Source organism: Castor canadensis, chromosome 10 (assembly GCF_047511655.1).
Source record: "Castor canadensis chromosome 10, mCasCan1.hap1v2, whole genome shotgun sequence".
NCBI lineage: Eukaryota > Metazoa > Chordata > Mammalia > Rodentia > Castoridae > Castor > Castor canadensis.
The window spans coordinates 81,559,551-81,577,555 of record NC_133395.1 but is presented as its reverse complement, the minus strand read 5'-3'; the positions used below and the strand labels follow the sequence as shown (position 1 = coordinate 81,577,555).

Here is an 18,005-nt window from a genome sequence, read left to right as displayed (position 1 = left end):
GCCCTGGGTTTGATCCCACCGCCACGCACGCACAAAAAATTAAATTGCTCAATAATAATCTAACTTACTATGGGTTCTCCTATTTTTTTCTTTGAAATGTCTTTTTATACTAATCATCTTATTACAATTATAATCCTGTTTAGTCTTTGAGAGAATCACTGTTAGCAATCATAAAACCTAGACCACATCTTGGATCAAATAGTCCAATAAAAGTGCACAGAACACACGTGACTATTCTTAGATTTGATTCCTTTGCTAGTTCCGAGAGTGAGGAAGGACATTTTAATTATTGTCCTGCTGACACAAACGTTTGCAGTTATGTATCTGGAAAATAAAAAACGTGCAGCAACAACAAAACAGCAGCATAAGGATTTGCATACCTATCTTCATTTTTGGTTTCCAGAGGAGGTGCAGGGCCCCTGGCCTGACCAAGGGGATCAAACGCAGAGCCTGAGACATAATTCAAGAATTGATAGTTAATTTGCAACCCAACAAAATTGAAGAAAATATGAAATGTTGTACAAGCTATTTCATTTACCTACTAATTAAATGGCTTACCTACTAATTGAATGGATATATTTTTATTATGTCTACATAAATATTTCATGTGTAAGGAAATTGGGAAGATTTTTAAAATACATGAAACTATATAAACAGGATTTGTGGAATAACATGTAAAAACAAAGATAAGATATCTCTTAGCATTCACTTTCTCCCCCACAGTGATCTATATATTGCTAGTATAAACTCTAAACTATCATCCTGTGAATTATATCCTAGCATTGGTGTTCTAATTTTCCTTATTGGTATAGCAAATGCTAATTTTGGTCAGGAATCTATTATTAATTATTATTTAACTTATATACTTAAATAATATTTTTACTTTCATTTTTTAAAATCAGGCTCTAGTTTATACAAAATAAAATGTACATATTTCAAGTACATATTTTAATACATTTTGACAAATTACACTTGTTTGACTACAACTCAAATTAGCTATACGGCAATTTCATCACCCTTTTCCGTGTGTGTCTGTCTCTGTGTGTGTGTATTTAAGACAGCATCTTACTATGTAGCCCTGACTGGCTTTGAATTCATGAACTTCCTGCCTCAGCCCAAGTGCTAGGATTACAGGCATGTACCACCATACCCAGCTTACTTCCCTCTGCCCCAACCCTCTGCAGGGCTAGGAATTAACCCAGGGCACTTGCACTTGCACATGCTAGGCAAGCACTCTACCAATGAGCTACATTCTAGCCCCTCCTTTCCTTTCTAATGGTATCTAAAATAATGGTGCATTTTATAATCAGGGGCATGTTAGATTTTATTTAATGGTAATAACACATATACATACAAAATCAGTTTAAAAAAGAGATATAAAAAATCATTAGTAGAGATAGCATAACAAACCTCTCAAAGCTACTTTGATAAAACCAGCTGCTCTCACTGCTGTCATGGGTCTAGTAACTCCATCCTTCAACGAATAGGAATGGTTTCAAAAGTAAGGAAAATCTACCTGCCATTTACAAGTCTGCACATGACACACACTTTAAGACAGCCCCAATTTTTAATTACTATGTGCTTATTCCTCACTTTTCCCTCCTCACATATCAAACCTGTGTCTATTTTCTCTTCTTCTATAAAACTTCAATTCCTTGATCTAACTGGGCTTCTCTCAGTTTTAAAAACAGAAAACTAACTGGCTCACTAGTTAGCTGCTCCCTGCTATGGCTGCTCTTCCATGAGCCCATGAGAAAACCACAGAGGTTGCAGTGAGAAAACTGTCAGTCCACGCTCCAGCAGGATTTCACTGGAGACCCAGGAACGTTGATCCAAAGAGAGTTTGCTTCTAAAGGTTTAGAACAATCCAATCTTAGCCCACAATGTAAAGAAGGAGGGTCGATATGTAAGTAACACCTTCTTTAACGTTTTTAAATACGTAAGGGGGGAAAACTGGTAATGAATCCCAAGCCACAAAAAAGGTAAAAATCAACAAGCATATAACAGACATACATGAATGGCCCCTGTCACTGGTCTTTCCATTGATAATGCAGGGATGTCTTGGACTAAGAAACAGAAAAGTAAGTTTAAAAGTCATAAAAACAGTTGCCTTTAAATTTAAAACCCAAGTTAGGGATGTTTTCTTCATAACTCTTTCCTTCATTCTATCAGCTTAAGCTTAAACAGAACTTTTTCCATTTATCATCTGAGGGTATAGGATCAAACTATGAAGGTCTAGAACAGGGGTCAGCAAACTACCGCCTACCAGCTTTGTCAAGCCCCTCCATTTACAAGCTGCCTGCAGTTGCTCTGGTATTATGAATGCAGGGTTGGATGGATAGCAAAATAATAGGCCTTCACAGGAGAACTGTGCTGTTCTTATTGTGAATAGCACCACACATCAAATGTGTGAGTAATACATGCTCAGGCTCATTAATTAAAGTGTGTTTCCCATGACACACTGTCAGTTACACCAAGTAGAAGTCTACTTTCTTCACTCATTAGAAAGGATCAATAGGAGGCAAGTGCCCTGGGCCTGTGGGTTGGGAAGCCACTATTCTGACCCCTTTGAATACATGATCCTTAGTCCCTGCATTGCTTATAAGGACTAAGAAATACTATGCCATCTCATTCTTCCCTTTTTCTACCACTCCTCTCTTAGATAAGCTAAAACATCCAAATTATAGTTATTTGAGTCAAGATTAAAATGCTGATGGTTTTTATGGTTAAAGATTATCTTTCCCCTAAAGGTCTCCAAGGTAAGGCCCAAATACATGTCTCTGAAACACTTTTCTTAAATTTTTTCTTTTCATTTATTAATTAACTTTTTATAATCATACACTATTATACTTGTATAACATCTAATTTCACAAAAAATATATGAATGGAATATATGACACTTGGATATTATGTAGAAAATGAGAAGTCAAATGACAAAAAAGTTTACAAACGGAAAAAGGTTATACACAATATTTTCTGATATATTTACAAATCAAAATGGCTAAAATGTAAAGCTGCTAATCAAATTAGATTGTTTAAATGTTTATAATTCTCCAAAATAGAAAATACACCTGGGTGTTCAACTGAAAGCTAAAATTATTTAGATCTGCCTCAAGTGAGCTTATATATAAGAAAGAACATCTTCATATTTTTCAGCTTACAAAAACTTACCCCATATCCAGTAGCTTTAGGTCTAGTAACTGCAGTGCTTGGGATTTTAGCAGTTATCTTGGGGAGGAAAAAAACGAACATAGTTACCAGAATTCAGATTACGCTACAGAATAGAAAACTGGAAAAGAAATGGGAAATGCAGACTCTCCAATAAAGAAATATTATGTAATACTTAAGTGATGTCTTCTAAACTCTCTTCAATATTAGGGTGCTCACTTGTTTGAGCATTGGGAAGGAAACTTATTTTGAACACCTTAAAGGAGAGGGGACTTGAGGACGAGCTCAGGTGCCTGTTTCAGCTTGCACTGATCATTCGTTAAACATGTGCTGCGTCCTCAGCACCGCCAGCTCTGGGCCCAGCCACAGGTGCAGGGTGTGGGGCCTGAGAACCTGGTTTTGAATCTCACTTCACCCTCAACTTAAGATTTTGAGCCTAAATTTGCTGGTCTTTTAACTGAGGATACAAAGCATACTGATCACACAACTGTAGCTAGAATCAGATAGGACCATGTGGAAGGGGAAGGGCCTTAAACATGAACATGGTAACATATATGTTTGAAGTGTTCGATTAAATGTCATTCATGGAGGAATTCTACCTCTGGCTTCCTGCTAAGAACAATTAAAAAGGCTGGGGACAGAAATATTTTGATTAAAAATCACTTAAAAAATCAGTTTGAATGCACTGGAGAACCACAAAGGCAGTAAAGAGTTACAAGTCTCGAAATAAGGATGAGAAGGCAAGGCTAGTGAGATGAACCTGCATGTAGGCTGTGTTTGCATTACAGGCATCTATTCATGCCAGAGGCATGGCTTCTGACAGATGCACAGCCTGAGGGAACAAACACTGGGTTGGATGGTGTGCCAAGGAGGCAGCCTGGCAACCCTCTAGGCTTTGCTTGCCATCTCAAAAGCCTGTACTCTAAGCCCTCAGAAGGACTGAAGTCAAATTTAGACTCTTCTCAAATCCAACTGGATTAAGGTGATCAGCGATTTCTAGTACTTCAAGGGCTATAAACAAAGTCAGTCCTCTCCAATGGAAGATAAGAACCTGAGCACTGTGCTATCCAACACAACACTCTATCTCTACTCTTTCTGATAAGATAGCCACTGAGCACACAGGGCTATTGGGCATTTGAAGTGTGACTAGTGCAGCAAGTACCAGAACTTTTAATTTTAAATAATTTAAATGTAAATAGTGTGGCTAGTGGCTATCATACTGGACAGCGCAGACAGAGAGCAATAAATTAGCTCCACAATTTTTCATTTACAATGAAAACAAATTCATTCAAAAACAACCAGACACAGGAGGCAAGCCTGCCTAACCAAACAAGAGTAAGAACTGACAAATTGGACTGCATCAAATTAAATTAAAAAGTTTCTGCTTATCGATGGAAAATAATGATCAGAACCAAGAGACAACCCACAGAATGGGAGAAAATGTTCATTAACTATTCAACAGATAAAAGATTAATATCCAAAATAGACAAAGAACTCAAAACCTAAACATCAAAAGAATAACCCAATTAACAAATGGGCAAATGAACAGAAAGTTCTAAGAAATGCGAATGCTAATAAATCACATGAAGAAATGCTCGACGTCCTTAGCCATAAGGAAATACAAATCAAAACCACGTAAGATTCTACCTCAGCCCAGTCAGAACGGCAATCATTAAGAAAGCAATAGGAGACCAAGATGGCTGCGAGCGTCACTGCCTTCCTCAAGGATGCCAGGGCCAAGGAGCCAGGACTGGTCAGGTCCTTTGCCATCAAGGGCTTCCCTTTAATTCTGCCCTCACTCAGTCCCTACACAAAGTAAAACCATCTTGAGGAATGAGGCCACACCCTACAGGTACCCCATGCCCATTCCAGATGTTGGGAATAGGCCTGACAAACCCAGCCATCCCCAGGATCCCCAGGGTCCCAGCTTGGAGTAGATGAAGAAACTGTGAGCCCTTCTACTGACAGGAAGAGGCCCTCTCCCTTGTGGCCCCCAATAAAAATGAGAAAATCAAAAAGAAAGAAGAGGAGGAAGAGGAAGAAGAAACAATCATCAACAAATGCTGGTGAGGATGTGGGGAAAAGGACCTTCATATACTGTTGATGGGAGAGTAAACTGGTATAGCCACTACAGTAATCAGTATAGAAGTCCCTGAAAGAATGGAAAATAGATCTTACGACCCCACCACACTTCTCTTGAGTATACATCCAAAGGAGTGCAAATCAGTATGCAAGAGACACCTACATACCCATATTTATTGTAGCTCTGTTCACAATAGCTAAACTATGCAATCAGCTAAGGTGCCCAATGACCAATGAAATGATAGATAATTATGGTACACATATACATACATATCATGGAATATTAATCATAAAGAAAAACAGAATTATGTCATTTGCTAGAAAATGGATGGAACTGAAGATCATCATCTTGAGTGAGATAAGCCAAGCTCAAAAAACCAAAGATCACATGTTCTTGTTCATTAATGGAACCTAAACCTACAACGACGATGATGATGACAATGTACGTGAATGTCAAAGGCAAATGTCTCGGGGAGGGGGGGGAATCAGTAGGAAGAGGAGGGGAAAGGAAAGGACACTAGAGGGAAGAAGAACAAAATTCACCAAAAGTATATATTGGAAGACAGCATAATGAAACCCACTAAAGGGGGAGGAGGGATGGGCAAAGGGAGTATAATGGAGATGTGAATTTGTTGAAAGTACATGGTACATGTGGATAGGATTATAACAATTAATATTCCTAATGTACTCTAATTCAAAATATAATAAAAATTATTCATGATAAAAGAATAACCAAAAACCCCAAAATGAATGGAAAGAAACCCAGAGGGAATACATAAAATGGAAATATTAAGCCATAGATTTTAACATCACTATACTTAGCATGTTCAATGAGTTAAAAGGCAAGACTGAACATTTCAGCAGAGAATTGGAAACAATACAAAATGAATACATAAGCCAGGCATGTGGCATGTGCCTGTAATTCCAGCACTTGGGAGGATGAAGCAGGAAGGTCACAAATTCAAGGGCAGCCCAGGCCACATAGTATGTTGCTATTCTTTTGTTTGCTTTTGCAATACTGGGGTTTGAACTCAGAGCCTCATACTTGATAGGCAGGTGCTCTATCGCTTTAACCACTCTACCAGCCCTTATAAAACTCACAAGGCATTATGGGAAGAGGTTTTTTTTTTTTGTCTTTTCTTTTTTGGTGCTGGGATAGAACCAGGTAAGTGCCGTACCACTGAGCTACATCCCAGCCCCTCACAAGGCATTTTCCACTTAATATAATGTGTAGGGTGTAATGAAAATATCACAACAGTGCATCAAGAGACCTACACTCTATCCCTACTACAGGCACCTTCTTCAGGCTTCTTCAGGCTTCTTCAGGCTCCAATTTCTTCATCAATACAAACAAGACCTTGGACGTCCCTTCTAAAGACTATTAAGGGCCAGCTTGGCAAAATTAGCACCTGCTGTCTGAAACCTGGAATCATTAAACTGAGGATACAGTTCACTGATTAAGTCATTCAATGAAGACTACAACAGATCAGAAGAGTGACAGACAGACAGAATGCTTCTTCAACAAGCTCACAGTCTACTCACTAGCGTAGTGGTAGAACTCAGCACTTATGTATTTCTCTCCATAATGAAAGCAACCTTAAAAGTAAAATACCCACCATAGGATTTGTAGTAGAACATTAACCATCCAAAGAAGTGTGGCCTTTTCCCTGGCTACTGGGAGGTGACCTCTAGGCCCCTGGCATATCTGATCCACCTGATAAGAGTGGCTTCATTTGCCTAGGGGCACTGTTCTCTGGACAGCGAACAAATGTGATTTTTGATAGGGGCTTTGGGACATATCATATCACTTCCAACTTCCCAGAGACATTAGCCTGAGTCTCGGGGAGGCTAATATCAGCCACATGGGCAGTATTGGATTGAGCCCCAATAAAAAGTCCAGACACCAAAGTCTTAGGTGGATGCCCATGGCTGGCAATACGGAGTGCTATCACATGCAGTGGTCAAGAAGAGTTTCTGTTACTCACAGCTCTAGAAGAATATGAACACTACAGAAAGAGTACAACCTGAAGCTCTGTGTCTGGGTCATTCTCAGCCTGGTCCACCTTTTCCCTTGGCATATTTTCACCTGTATCCCCAATACAGGTAGCTCTCAGTAGGTTCTAGGAGTCCATCCAGACAACTGTCAAACCTGAGGATGGTTCTGGGAACCCAGCCTTGCTCGCAGTGGCCGTGAAAAGTGAGGGTGGTCTTGAGGAGGACTCTGTCCTCCCCTGAAGTTGGAAAAGTAGGAACCACAGTAAACCCACTTACACTAAATGAGATGGGCAAGCTACTCACAAGACCCCTTCAACTTTAAGTGGTTTAATGCTAACCATCTATGTGTGTGAAACAAGAATGGAATATAGAGGGAAAAGGAGAAGGTGTGGAAAAGAGGAGGAAGTGCCGGAACCACGCCATCACTGGTAGAGAATTCTTTATTATGGAGGGATGGCCTCATGCCCTCCACTAGACACTAGTAGCTCCCACTCAAGTTGTAACAAGCAAAGTATCTCCAAACATTGCCCAGTGTTCCCTGACGGTGAGGGTGGGCAAAACTCACCCCAGTTTAGAACTTTGGTTATATAATAGTGGATAGTGATAAGCAGTTTATTAAAGAGGAATATTGGGCATAGAACACTAGAGGGAAAAAACTTTCCATATTTCACTATTTTATGTAATGCTGACCTTCTTTATTTTCAACAAAATAAAGAAAAAGAAGCTTTGCAGCTGGAGGTGTGGCATAAGTGGTAGATTTCCTGCCTAGTAAGCACAAGGCTCTGAGTCCAAACAGAGGAAGCATATTCTGATGGTCTATATAAACAAAATTTAAAATTTCAAGAGCATAAAGAAATCCTTTGATCTGAAATACTTAAATTCACTTATTGGCCCCCTATGTATGTATAATTATTATATGTGCTATTGTTTGTAGTTTGTCCCCCAAAGTTTCAAGGGTTCAAGGTCTGATCCCCAGGGTGGAAGTACTGGGAGGTGCAAGGGAAACTTTAAGAGGTAGGGCCGAACCAAGGTGTGGTGCTGCATACCTATAATCTACCACTTGGGAGGCTGAGGCAGGAGGATCATGAATTCAAGGCCAGCCAGGGTACAGAGCAAGTTTGATGCCAGCCTGGCCTTCATACCAAAATTCTTCCTCTTGTGCAGAAGGAGAGAGGGGCCAAAAGGGAGATCACTGGGGGATATGGTCCTCTGGAGAAAATCCTCACAAGAGCAAGTAGTGATAAAACCCCGAACATGACCCCTGCAATCCCTTTCTGGCTCCCTGTGTATCCTTCCACACATGCCCTGCCATGTGCCCTGGAGCTCACACCAGATCCTACACAATGCTGCTTGGACTTTTAACCTCCAAAACCAGGAGCGAAATAAACCTCTTTCCTTTACAAAGTTGGCCTTTGTCTGTCATTTCATTATAGTAACAAAACTAAAATAACATGTCAATTAAAATATTTTTTTAAAAATCTCATCTTCTACATACACTGAAAACTACAAAATATTGCTGAAAGAAATCAAAAATGACATACATACTTGAAAAGACATCCTGTGTTCATCGTTGGAAGACTTCATGTTGCTAAGATGCCCATACTACTTGATGTGGTCTACACATTTAACAATCTCTATTAAACTATCAACCTCATTTTCTGTAGAAATAGAAAAACTGGTCCTAAAACTCATTTGGAATATCAAGGAATCCTGAAAAGCTAAAACATTTTGAAAAAGAACGAAGCTGGAGAATTCACACCTCCTAATTTAAAAATATAATACAAACTCTAGTTAGAAAAACAGTGTGGTACTGACCAAAAGACGTATAGACCAATGAACAAAACAAGCCCAGAAATACACTCTAGCCATGATGGTCAAATGATGGTTGGCACAATCCGTGAGGAAAGGACAATCTTTCCAACAGTGGTATAAGAACCAGCTATCCACATGGAAAATAAAGAGGCTGGACCGTTATCTTATGCCACAAAAAAACTACAAAACTCCTAGAGGAAAGCAGAGAGGAAAGGATTCATGGCATCAGTTCTAGCAATGTTTTCTAGCATCAACAACAAAATGCAAAGAGACAAAAAAAGACTACATCAAACCAAAAACTTCATGTAGCAAAGAATAAAACCAACAACATGAGATTGCAGTCCACAGAACTGGAGAAAAATCTTTGCAAATCACATATGCAAGGGTTGGCAGAGTGGCACAAGTGGTAGAGCACCTGCCTAGCAACAGCAAGGCTCTGAGTTAAAACCCAAGTGCCACGAAAAATGGAGGTTAATGTCCAGAATACAAAACAAATACCTACAACTCAACAACAAAAATGGACACATGTTCATTAACAGATGAATAAACAAAATGTGGTATATCTTACAATGGAACATCGTTCAGCTTACGAAGGAGGAAATCCAGTCACATGGCACAATACAAGTGAATCTTCAGGACATTATTCTAACTGAAATAAGTCAGTCACAAAAAAGACAAATGCTCTGAGAGTCCACTTATCTGAGGCACCTGGGACAGTGAAATTCACAGAGCTAGAAAGCAAAATAGTTGTTAGGGCTTAGAGAAGGGGAAGATGAGGTAAGTTTCAGATTAGCAAGATAACAGAGCTCTGAAGCTCCACTTCTCAACAATGTAAATGTACCTAACACTACTGAGCTATGCACTCAAACAAAGTTAAGACGGTACATTTTCTGATGCAATTTTTACCATCATTTTTTTTCAAATTTCACTTACTGGAGGTCTTCTGCCATGACTAGTTCTCACTGCTTGCTGAAAACCAGTATCAGTTTCCAATTCCTAAAATAAAAAGAAATTTCACATTCAAAATGAACTGGATTTTAAAAACTTTTAACTCTTTGGTTTGGTATTCAAGATCCTCTGTAATTCATCTTATCCCAAATGGATAGGGCTCAAGGATTCCTGCCTTCAAATCTGGCACCAACTGTCACAGCTCCCATTGCCCTAGGAGGAGGACATTTCATTGACTACTGTTTAGATGGATGACATCATAATGTCTCGTTAAAGGATCAAGTTTCGAAGGATATGTACTTTCCTCACATTTTTTCTTCCTGGTAGCTAGAGCACTGTCAGGATAACACTCCAGATGACATGTGCACAATGCTCACACTTGACTTCCATTTATTCCATTCTTCCCTCTACAAAATTACTTGCTGCTCTGGTTTGGATGTGGTTTGTCCCTCAGAGGTTCGTGTGCTGGAGGCTTGATCTCAAGGGTCGCAGTGACGAGGATGTGGAACCTTCATAAGGTGGGCCTACTGCACTGAAAGTGATTATGTCACTGGGACAGAGCCCTTGGGAGTTGATTGATGCTGGGCTATGTACTTAGTTCCTGAGAAAATGGGTTATAGAAGAAGAGTAAAACTGGCCCCTCTCTGGCTTCCTATCTCACCATGAGATCTGTCCCTCTCTTACACACTCCTTACCACGATACTAGTTACCATGTTGTCATGCAGCCAAGAGGCCCTCCACAGAAAACAAGCAGATGGCGCTGTCCAATCTGGGACTTTCAGCCTCCAAAACTGTGGGTTGAAAAGCCTCTTTTCTTTATGTATTATCCAGCCTCAGGTATTTTGTTACAGTAACAAGAAACAGATTAACATATTTGACAAAAGTTTAAAAATACAAACATAACTTATAAGATAGTCACCATCAATTAACTTTTTAAAAAATAAGGTGTTTATAAAACCATGATGGTAATACAATGCAGTTTAAAACATGCTTTTATTGCACACAATCATACTCAACTTTTACTATAAATTATCTCTGTAATCTTTCATATCAATTCCATAAAATTAAATAAGTACACAATTCGTAGTCATAAAAACTGGGAACTTTTATACAAAGCATAAAGCCACAGGCAACTTCTAGCATCATTAATTGTACTTCTAGTTTGGCAGATCTTTTGATAAAAAGGTATCTTCTAAGATTTCTAAACTATTTAGTAAAATTTGATAAATCAATAAAATCTAACTAAACGAGACACTTAAAAAATGGTCAACAAATTCTCCAATTACAAACACCAAGCACAACTTTTGCAAATTTTTCTTTGTGCTTAGATGAACAAGTTGCATGTTTTATGAACGTCTTAAACAACAGTTTCATGAGATTAAGTTATATATTGAACTTGTTACTATTACAACTAATTTATATAACAGAAAACCAAACATAAACCAAACAGCATTTTTATTTTGCTCTGTGATTTATTTTGGGGTCCAATATTCTTGAGTATTCACTTCCAACTAGATCAGTGTGACACAAGGCACGCTGTGACAACCTGGAAACACAGGAAATTTCTCTGGTGCTTTATGATCTATTAATCCGTCCAGAGATTCTGTCGAAAAAGTGTTTGATCAAACCACTGAAATTATTAATGTATCAAACTGTTTACTGCAATTTCATTTGAAATACCAAAAAAGTAGGAAAAAACAACCTATGGTAAGAAAATACATCCAGTTAACTATATGCTTTCAGTGTTTGTAGCCATTAAAATTTTATTTATCTAAATATTTAGGATCATACAACATTGATTATGCTACAGTTGAATGTAAAAAAGCAAACAGAAAAGTAAATGCTAGTTCAATCACGAACACATGAAAAAGAAAACTGTCTACATATGCATAAAGAAAAGACAAAACAAGAAAATGTTGAAAGCAGTTATTTCTAAGTGATGCAATCATCAGTAACTTTACATTCATAACTGGGAGAAAGAACTGGTATCAATTGTTTTACTAATGTACTCTGTTTTTGGAAAATCTTACACTGCAAATCAAAGTTCACAAAGTAGACTGCATAATCATATCTGCATATTTGTGATGTGTGTTTTTATATAAGAAAGAAAACATCTGCATATGTTAAAAGACAGCAAACCCTCAGGTTAAGCAGCACGAAGAGTTAGTTCATGGTTGTGGATTTTTTCTTTATACTCATCTCTATTTCCTAATTTTTCTGTAAAATACTTACATAACAAAAGAAAATGAATAACTACTTCATTTCATACTTAGAGCACTAGAAGCTGATCTCAGGTATCCTCAGGATATAACATGAACAATGACAGAGGTGACTCCACTTTGGATGAGAAAGACACTTTAAAAGCAGACATCTAAGGAGGCCTGCACAGGCTTCTCAGAGAAATAACAAACCCATTACCAAAATAGCAAACTAAAGCTGCACAATGTAGGTGGCGGGCCCCAAGGCCAGGATGAGTTGAATAGACTTTGAAGGCCAGGACAAGCTGACCAGGCCTTCTTGGAATGTTCAGTTCTATAAGGAAGGGATGGACGGGTAGCTGAGTTCAGAGAGAAGCTGACTTGATGCCAACCAATCACAAATATAGTTTCAAGATAAAATAGTTGGACCTAAGCCAGTTAGTGCCCTATGTCATTCCTAGACTTCAGCTAAACTACAGCTTTAGCTTTCCACATCTCCTCCCATTCATGTGGGAGCTTTGCTATCATTTTAATGAACTTTGCACTTGCTTTACTCTTAACTCCTGCTCCGGCCTTCAATTATTGACTTTGCTGGGATACAAACTTGGGATCAACAACCCAGTTTCAATGAGATCTAAGTCTGTTTCACTTGGACCCTCAGAGATCCAGTGCTGAAGAACAGAATCTGTAACTGTGAATTCACTCCTACCACCATCCTCCTGACCTTCCTCCCCTGAGCTGCAATGCTGATGGTGTAGTCACTCACAGCACTTTTCCAGCTTATGAATCAGCTACTTCATCAAAAGCATAAAAAAGCAGAGAACGCTCACATCACCTAAGCCGGTTAACAAAACTCTAACATAAAAAGAACAAGATTTTCTATCTCCGTAGCAAAGGTTGGATTGTAGTCGTTACAACCAGAATAAAGATCATCTTCGTCTGTCTCTGGCGCCAGGTGCACATTCTGCATCATGTGTACCTATGAAAAAAGTCCACCATGTAAATATGTTGCAATAATACACACTGTAATCTCAATTATGACACACAATTATGGTACATATTGGAATATAAGTTGTGTTTTAATATGCTGTGCTTAAAACTGTAACAAAGAAACAGTCTTAATAACTATCTTTAAAACATGAATAGTTGATTTTCATTTTAGTCAACAATATTCAGCTTTTATGAAGGACAAGGGTGAGATCTTGTCTCTAACTTTATCAGCTTATGAACAATCAATAGTCTGTGTGTCAAGGTTAAAAATAAATGTGCAAATCCTAAGAGCTTTGTTAAAAGTTTAAGAATCTTTGTTGAGTGAAATTGATGAGGTATGGAAAACACATCAACATTATTTACTAAATAATGTCTCGCCTAATCTATTTTCCATCAAACTCTATAAATGCTATAGCAGGTCCTATGCAGTTTGTATTTGTAAGTTAAATAAGTGAGACTACTGTTAGTGAACAATTTGAAGTTGTGTGCCACTCCGAGTAGAGTGACAAATTATCATACAGTCCTACTCAGTGCCACCTGGGAAGTGAATCATGCCTTCATCCAGTGTATACACCCTTTAGATGCTACCTGCCCACTAGTCAGTTAGCAGCTATCTTAGCTATCAGGTTAATTGTTGCAATATCCTTCTTTTATTTACTAAGGGTCCAAAAGAATAGTGATGCTACCAATTCAGACATGCTAAGAAGTGGTAAAGTGCTTCCTTTAAGTATCAACTCACATTAAAAGGTGCTGACACTGCAAAAAGATATCTGGAGAGAAACCACATTTATATAACTTTTGTTATAGTATATTGATGTCATTCTTCCTTTCTGCAGTTGTTGTTAACCTCTTAAAGAGCCTAATTCATTAATTTCATGTGTATATATGTATAGGATAAAACACAGCACACACAGGATCCAGTACTACCTGAGGTTTCAGGGATCCAACAGGGGTCTTGGACTATATCCCCTGTAGACAAGGGTGGACTAGTACTGTACTAACCCGGCAGTTCCCAAACTTCACCATCAAAAGCTAAAGAGTTTGTTAAATTCAGAATTCGGCTCCCCAGCCACCAGTGGTCTGACTTAGTAAGTTTTGAGTGGGGAAGCTCACCACCCCCCACGCCTTGATCACTTAGAATGTGAATTTCTAACACGTTCCCAAGTGGTTCAAGCTGCTAGACTGTGCACTACATTGAGGATCCCTGTGTAAAGAACAACTTCCTGGTGAGGAGCTCTGGTTAAGTGAGCCTGCCTTACACAGAAGTCATGAAAACCAGCAGCTTTTACATTTCAGATTCCTTTCCAGGAGAAACTTAAGCTGAACATACTTAGGTGGAATATATGAATTTTAAAAATGTGGAAAGCAAGATGAGGAAAGGTGAAGGAATAAAAGCTAGCAGCTATGAATGGCAGAATAAAAATGACCACTCAGGGTGTCTGAAGTCTCCAAGCTGTTTCAAAAGCAGCCCACACACATAACCAGCTCCTCACGTGGAAGGAATTTGGGGATAATGCTGCGTCCATACAACTGCCACCAAAACCTTTTTCTAAAGTGTTTTTATACACTCCTCTTTAGGACAGCCTAACTCCAACATGTCTATTGGAGTTTCAAAAATAAAAACCTCACAAGCAGAAAATTAGCCTGGTAGAAGAAAAAGTGGAATTTATTTTAGGCTTAGAAAGTATCTTGGGAAACCAATGTAGTAGGTCTCCCCTTATCTGTATGTTCTGCAGCCTCAACCAACTACGAATTGAAAATGTCTGGGGAAAAAAATAACATCTTTTAAAAACATTTTCTGACTTTTTTCCCGGGTCATTATTTTCTACACAATTCGGTATAACTATTATTTATACAGTATTTACATTGTATTAAGTATTGTAAGTAACCTAAAGATGGTCTGGAGGCTGGAGGATGTAGGTAGGTTATATGAAAATACTATGCCTTTTTTACAGAAGGGGCTGAGAATTGGGGGGGGGGGGTCCTTAAACCAATTCCTTGAAGACTGCCATCTCAGATCATTTCCATGTACTGTATGCAATTATGCAATTTTTTTTTTTTTGGCGTACTTCTCCCTTCACCCCGACTCAACCTCACTTTAGTCAATTCAAGTTTGACCTGAACAGTATTATTACTGCAGGTGCTGTGAACGCCAAGCGCTGCTGGCGCAAGGGTCTCCCTGGCGTGACGTCCCCTCCTTCAGGTGTGACTGGCCTGGGAAGCTGGAACCGCGATGCCCAGCCCGTTGGGCGGCTGCGGTGCCGTCGGACAGCTGCGGAGCCGAACGAGGGGCGCCAAGAGCCAGGCGAGGAGGGGCGCGGGGCGGGGACTGGACAGTCCGTGGCCCCACATCGCCCGGCGGCGGGGCCTGATGCACGGGCACGGCCGCGAGGGCCCCGAAACGCCCGGCCAGCCCTTCTCCTACCTCACTACGCAGGGAACAGGGCGCCAGCAAGTGCAGCCCAGGGAAGATGCGGCGTCTGAGCCAATCTACCGAGAACCTCCTCAGGCCAAAGCGCGGACAGCAGGTTTTGCCAGGAGCCGAATCCAAGGAAGCCGCTCCCACAATCCCCCGCGAGAGTGGGCGGGACCAGGAGTGGGAGGGGCCACGGGGCGGGGCCACGGGGCGGGGCCACGGGGCGGTCTGCGGGGAACTAAACATCCCGGCGAAAACCAAGGTCCTGTAAATCCTGGGGAGAACATCCGCAGATCGGGTGAGCCACCGCACTGGTGATATCAGCCGCGGAAGCCGGTTCTCTGTGTAATCACTGAAAACAATTGTATTTGTCATCAATAAGAGTCTTTTCAAGTGACACCTATCCCATTCACACACCCCTCTGCCTCATCCAATCAGTCGAAGGTCTTAAAAGACTGATGTAACCTGAGAAAGGGGAAAATGCCCCTAGACTCCCTTCAGACTCCGGATTGAGTAATCAACTCCTCCTTGGGTCCCCAGGCTACCCACCTGTCCTGCAGATTTTGGACTTGCCAACAAGTGATCCAATTTTTTAAGCAAAATTCTCAATACATAGGTCTGTTTCTGTGTAGAACTCTAATACAACTATTTTCAGGGATTTGGTATAGCAAACAGCTTTGGAAGACTGAAGTAAGTGCTTTCCTTTAGAGCAAAAGGCGAGTATGTTGTCGTCCAATATAATAAAGGTAACATCTCCCTCCCGGGCAAAAGCTGAGCACATTGACTTGCAGTCTATTATAAAATACTGAGATTTCCTAAACATGGCTTTACTCAACTGTGACACAAACCTACTGCATGTGCAGCACACACTTGGGTTACCCTCAGGGTGCATAGGGGAACCAAAGAGACTTTGGCCGCTGGCTGTGCAGTGAGAATAAAGTCCTTTGTTTCTGATCCAGGTGTTTTCTGCCATCATGTACCTGTGTTAGGCTACTGTGCTGGCTTGCAAGTATGGTAAAATCTTACTCAATTATGGAAAATATCTAGTTAAAGCATTTAGCTCAAAGCAGATGCTCAATAAAATTTGTTGAATTAATTTGTAAACTCTTTAGAACCCTTCTTTCAAGTTACTGCAGTTTAATATGTAGAGACAAATGTCATTATCTCAGGCTGGTAGAGTGACTCAAGTGGCAGATCACCTGCCCAGCAAGTGTGAGGCTCTGAGTTCAAGCCCTAGTATATCCCAAGGTCTCCAGGCTATAAATTTCCAGTCCTCTTATTTTTTTATCTTGGTACTGGGGATTGAACTTAAGACCTTGAGTTTATTAGGCAAGCACTCTACAACTTGAGCTGCAACCACCAAATTTCAATTTTTGTAATTGGAAACAAATTCAAGATCGTTCAACTCTCTTTAAACAACATAGTTACTTACCCAGAGTAAATAACTATGATCAAGCATAGTAAGAATGATCAATCACCTCCTTCATTGTAAGTATTATAATGAGACCAATATTTATTGAACACATGTCTGTTATTACCAGAAAAAAATGTTAGGATCATGTAACTTTTATTATTAAAATAAAAGTTTAGGCTGGGTGTGGTGGTATATGCCTGAATATGCACTTGGGAACTGGGATAGGAGGATCATGAGTTCAAGGCCAACCTGGGGTACACAGTACAGCCTGAGTTACAAACTTCATAGTGACACCCTGTTTTAAAAACTAAAATGAGGGCTGGAGGCATGCATGGTTCAAGGGGTAGAGCCCCTGACCCACCACCACAAAGCCCCAAATTCAAACCCCAGTACTGCAAAATAATAATAACAATATTAATAATAATAATAAATTAATTGGCCTGGAGACATGGCTCAAGCTATAGAGCACCTGCCTAGCTAGTGTGAAGCCCTGAATTCAAACCCCAGTACCACCATTAAAGAAAACCCAAATAATAGCAATATAAAATAAGATAAAATGTAAAAGCTTCACAGAGCACAGGGAATTTTTGTCTTTTCTGTTCTAGACTGTATCTCCAGTACATAAAAATTTTCTGTCAGTAATTGACCCTCAATAATTAGCTAATGAATGAATAGTCAGGACTTGTAATTCATTACATACAGAGTTAGGGATGAGTGGGAAGCAAGCAACTAGCATGAATTGCCAAGTTTGACACAAGTAATGGAGTAAAAGGTAGTGTCATTTGTTACTATAGAGCAAAATAGATGAGAAGCAGGTCTGAGAGACAAAGTCAGTTTAGTTTTGAACATACTGAGTTTCAGTGCATGTAACGTGTGCAAAAAGCAGAGAAGAGACCCCCATCTGGAGATATACACTTGGGATTTGCTGACTTCTAAGACAGACAGGTCTAAAGCCTAAGGGTGAGCGAGATTGCTTTCAGGA

At 39.7% G+C, this 18,005-nt stretch overlaps 1 protein-coding gene and 1 pseudogene across 18 annotated transcripts in view; one reads left to right on the top strand and one right to left on the bottom strand.

Moving 5' to 3' along the window:
• The window catches only part of LOC109679558 (intraflagellar transport protein 88 homolog), a 142,915-nt gene extending 127,147 nt beyond the window's left edge, over positions 1-15,768 (bottom strand). For 15 of the 18 annotated variants that reach the window (XM_074043691.1, XM_074043696.1, XM_074043683.1 and 12 more), the window contains exons 1-5: positions 15,619-15,768; positions 9,991-13,182; positions 3,172-3,228; positions 2,014-2,066; positions 381-450 (exon numbers count right to left, since the gene is read on the bottom strand). In XM_074043691.1, the coding sequence (XP_073899792.1) occupies positions 381-450; positions 2,014-2,066; positions 3,172-3,176 (128 nt within the window). In that variant the 5' untranslated portion in view covers positions 3,177-3,228; positions 9,991-13,182; positions 15,619-15,768. The other 3 variants (XM_074043685.1, XM_074043681.1, XM_074043697.1) reach the window with 3 other exon arrangements.
• LOC109679559 (NADH dehydrogenase [ubiquinone] 1 alpha subcomplex subunit 3 pseudogene) lies at positions 4,865-5,120 on the top strand (annotated as a pseudogene).
• Positions 15,769-18,005: the final 2,237 nt, after the last annotated feature.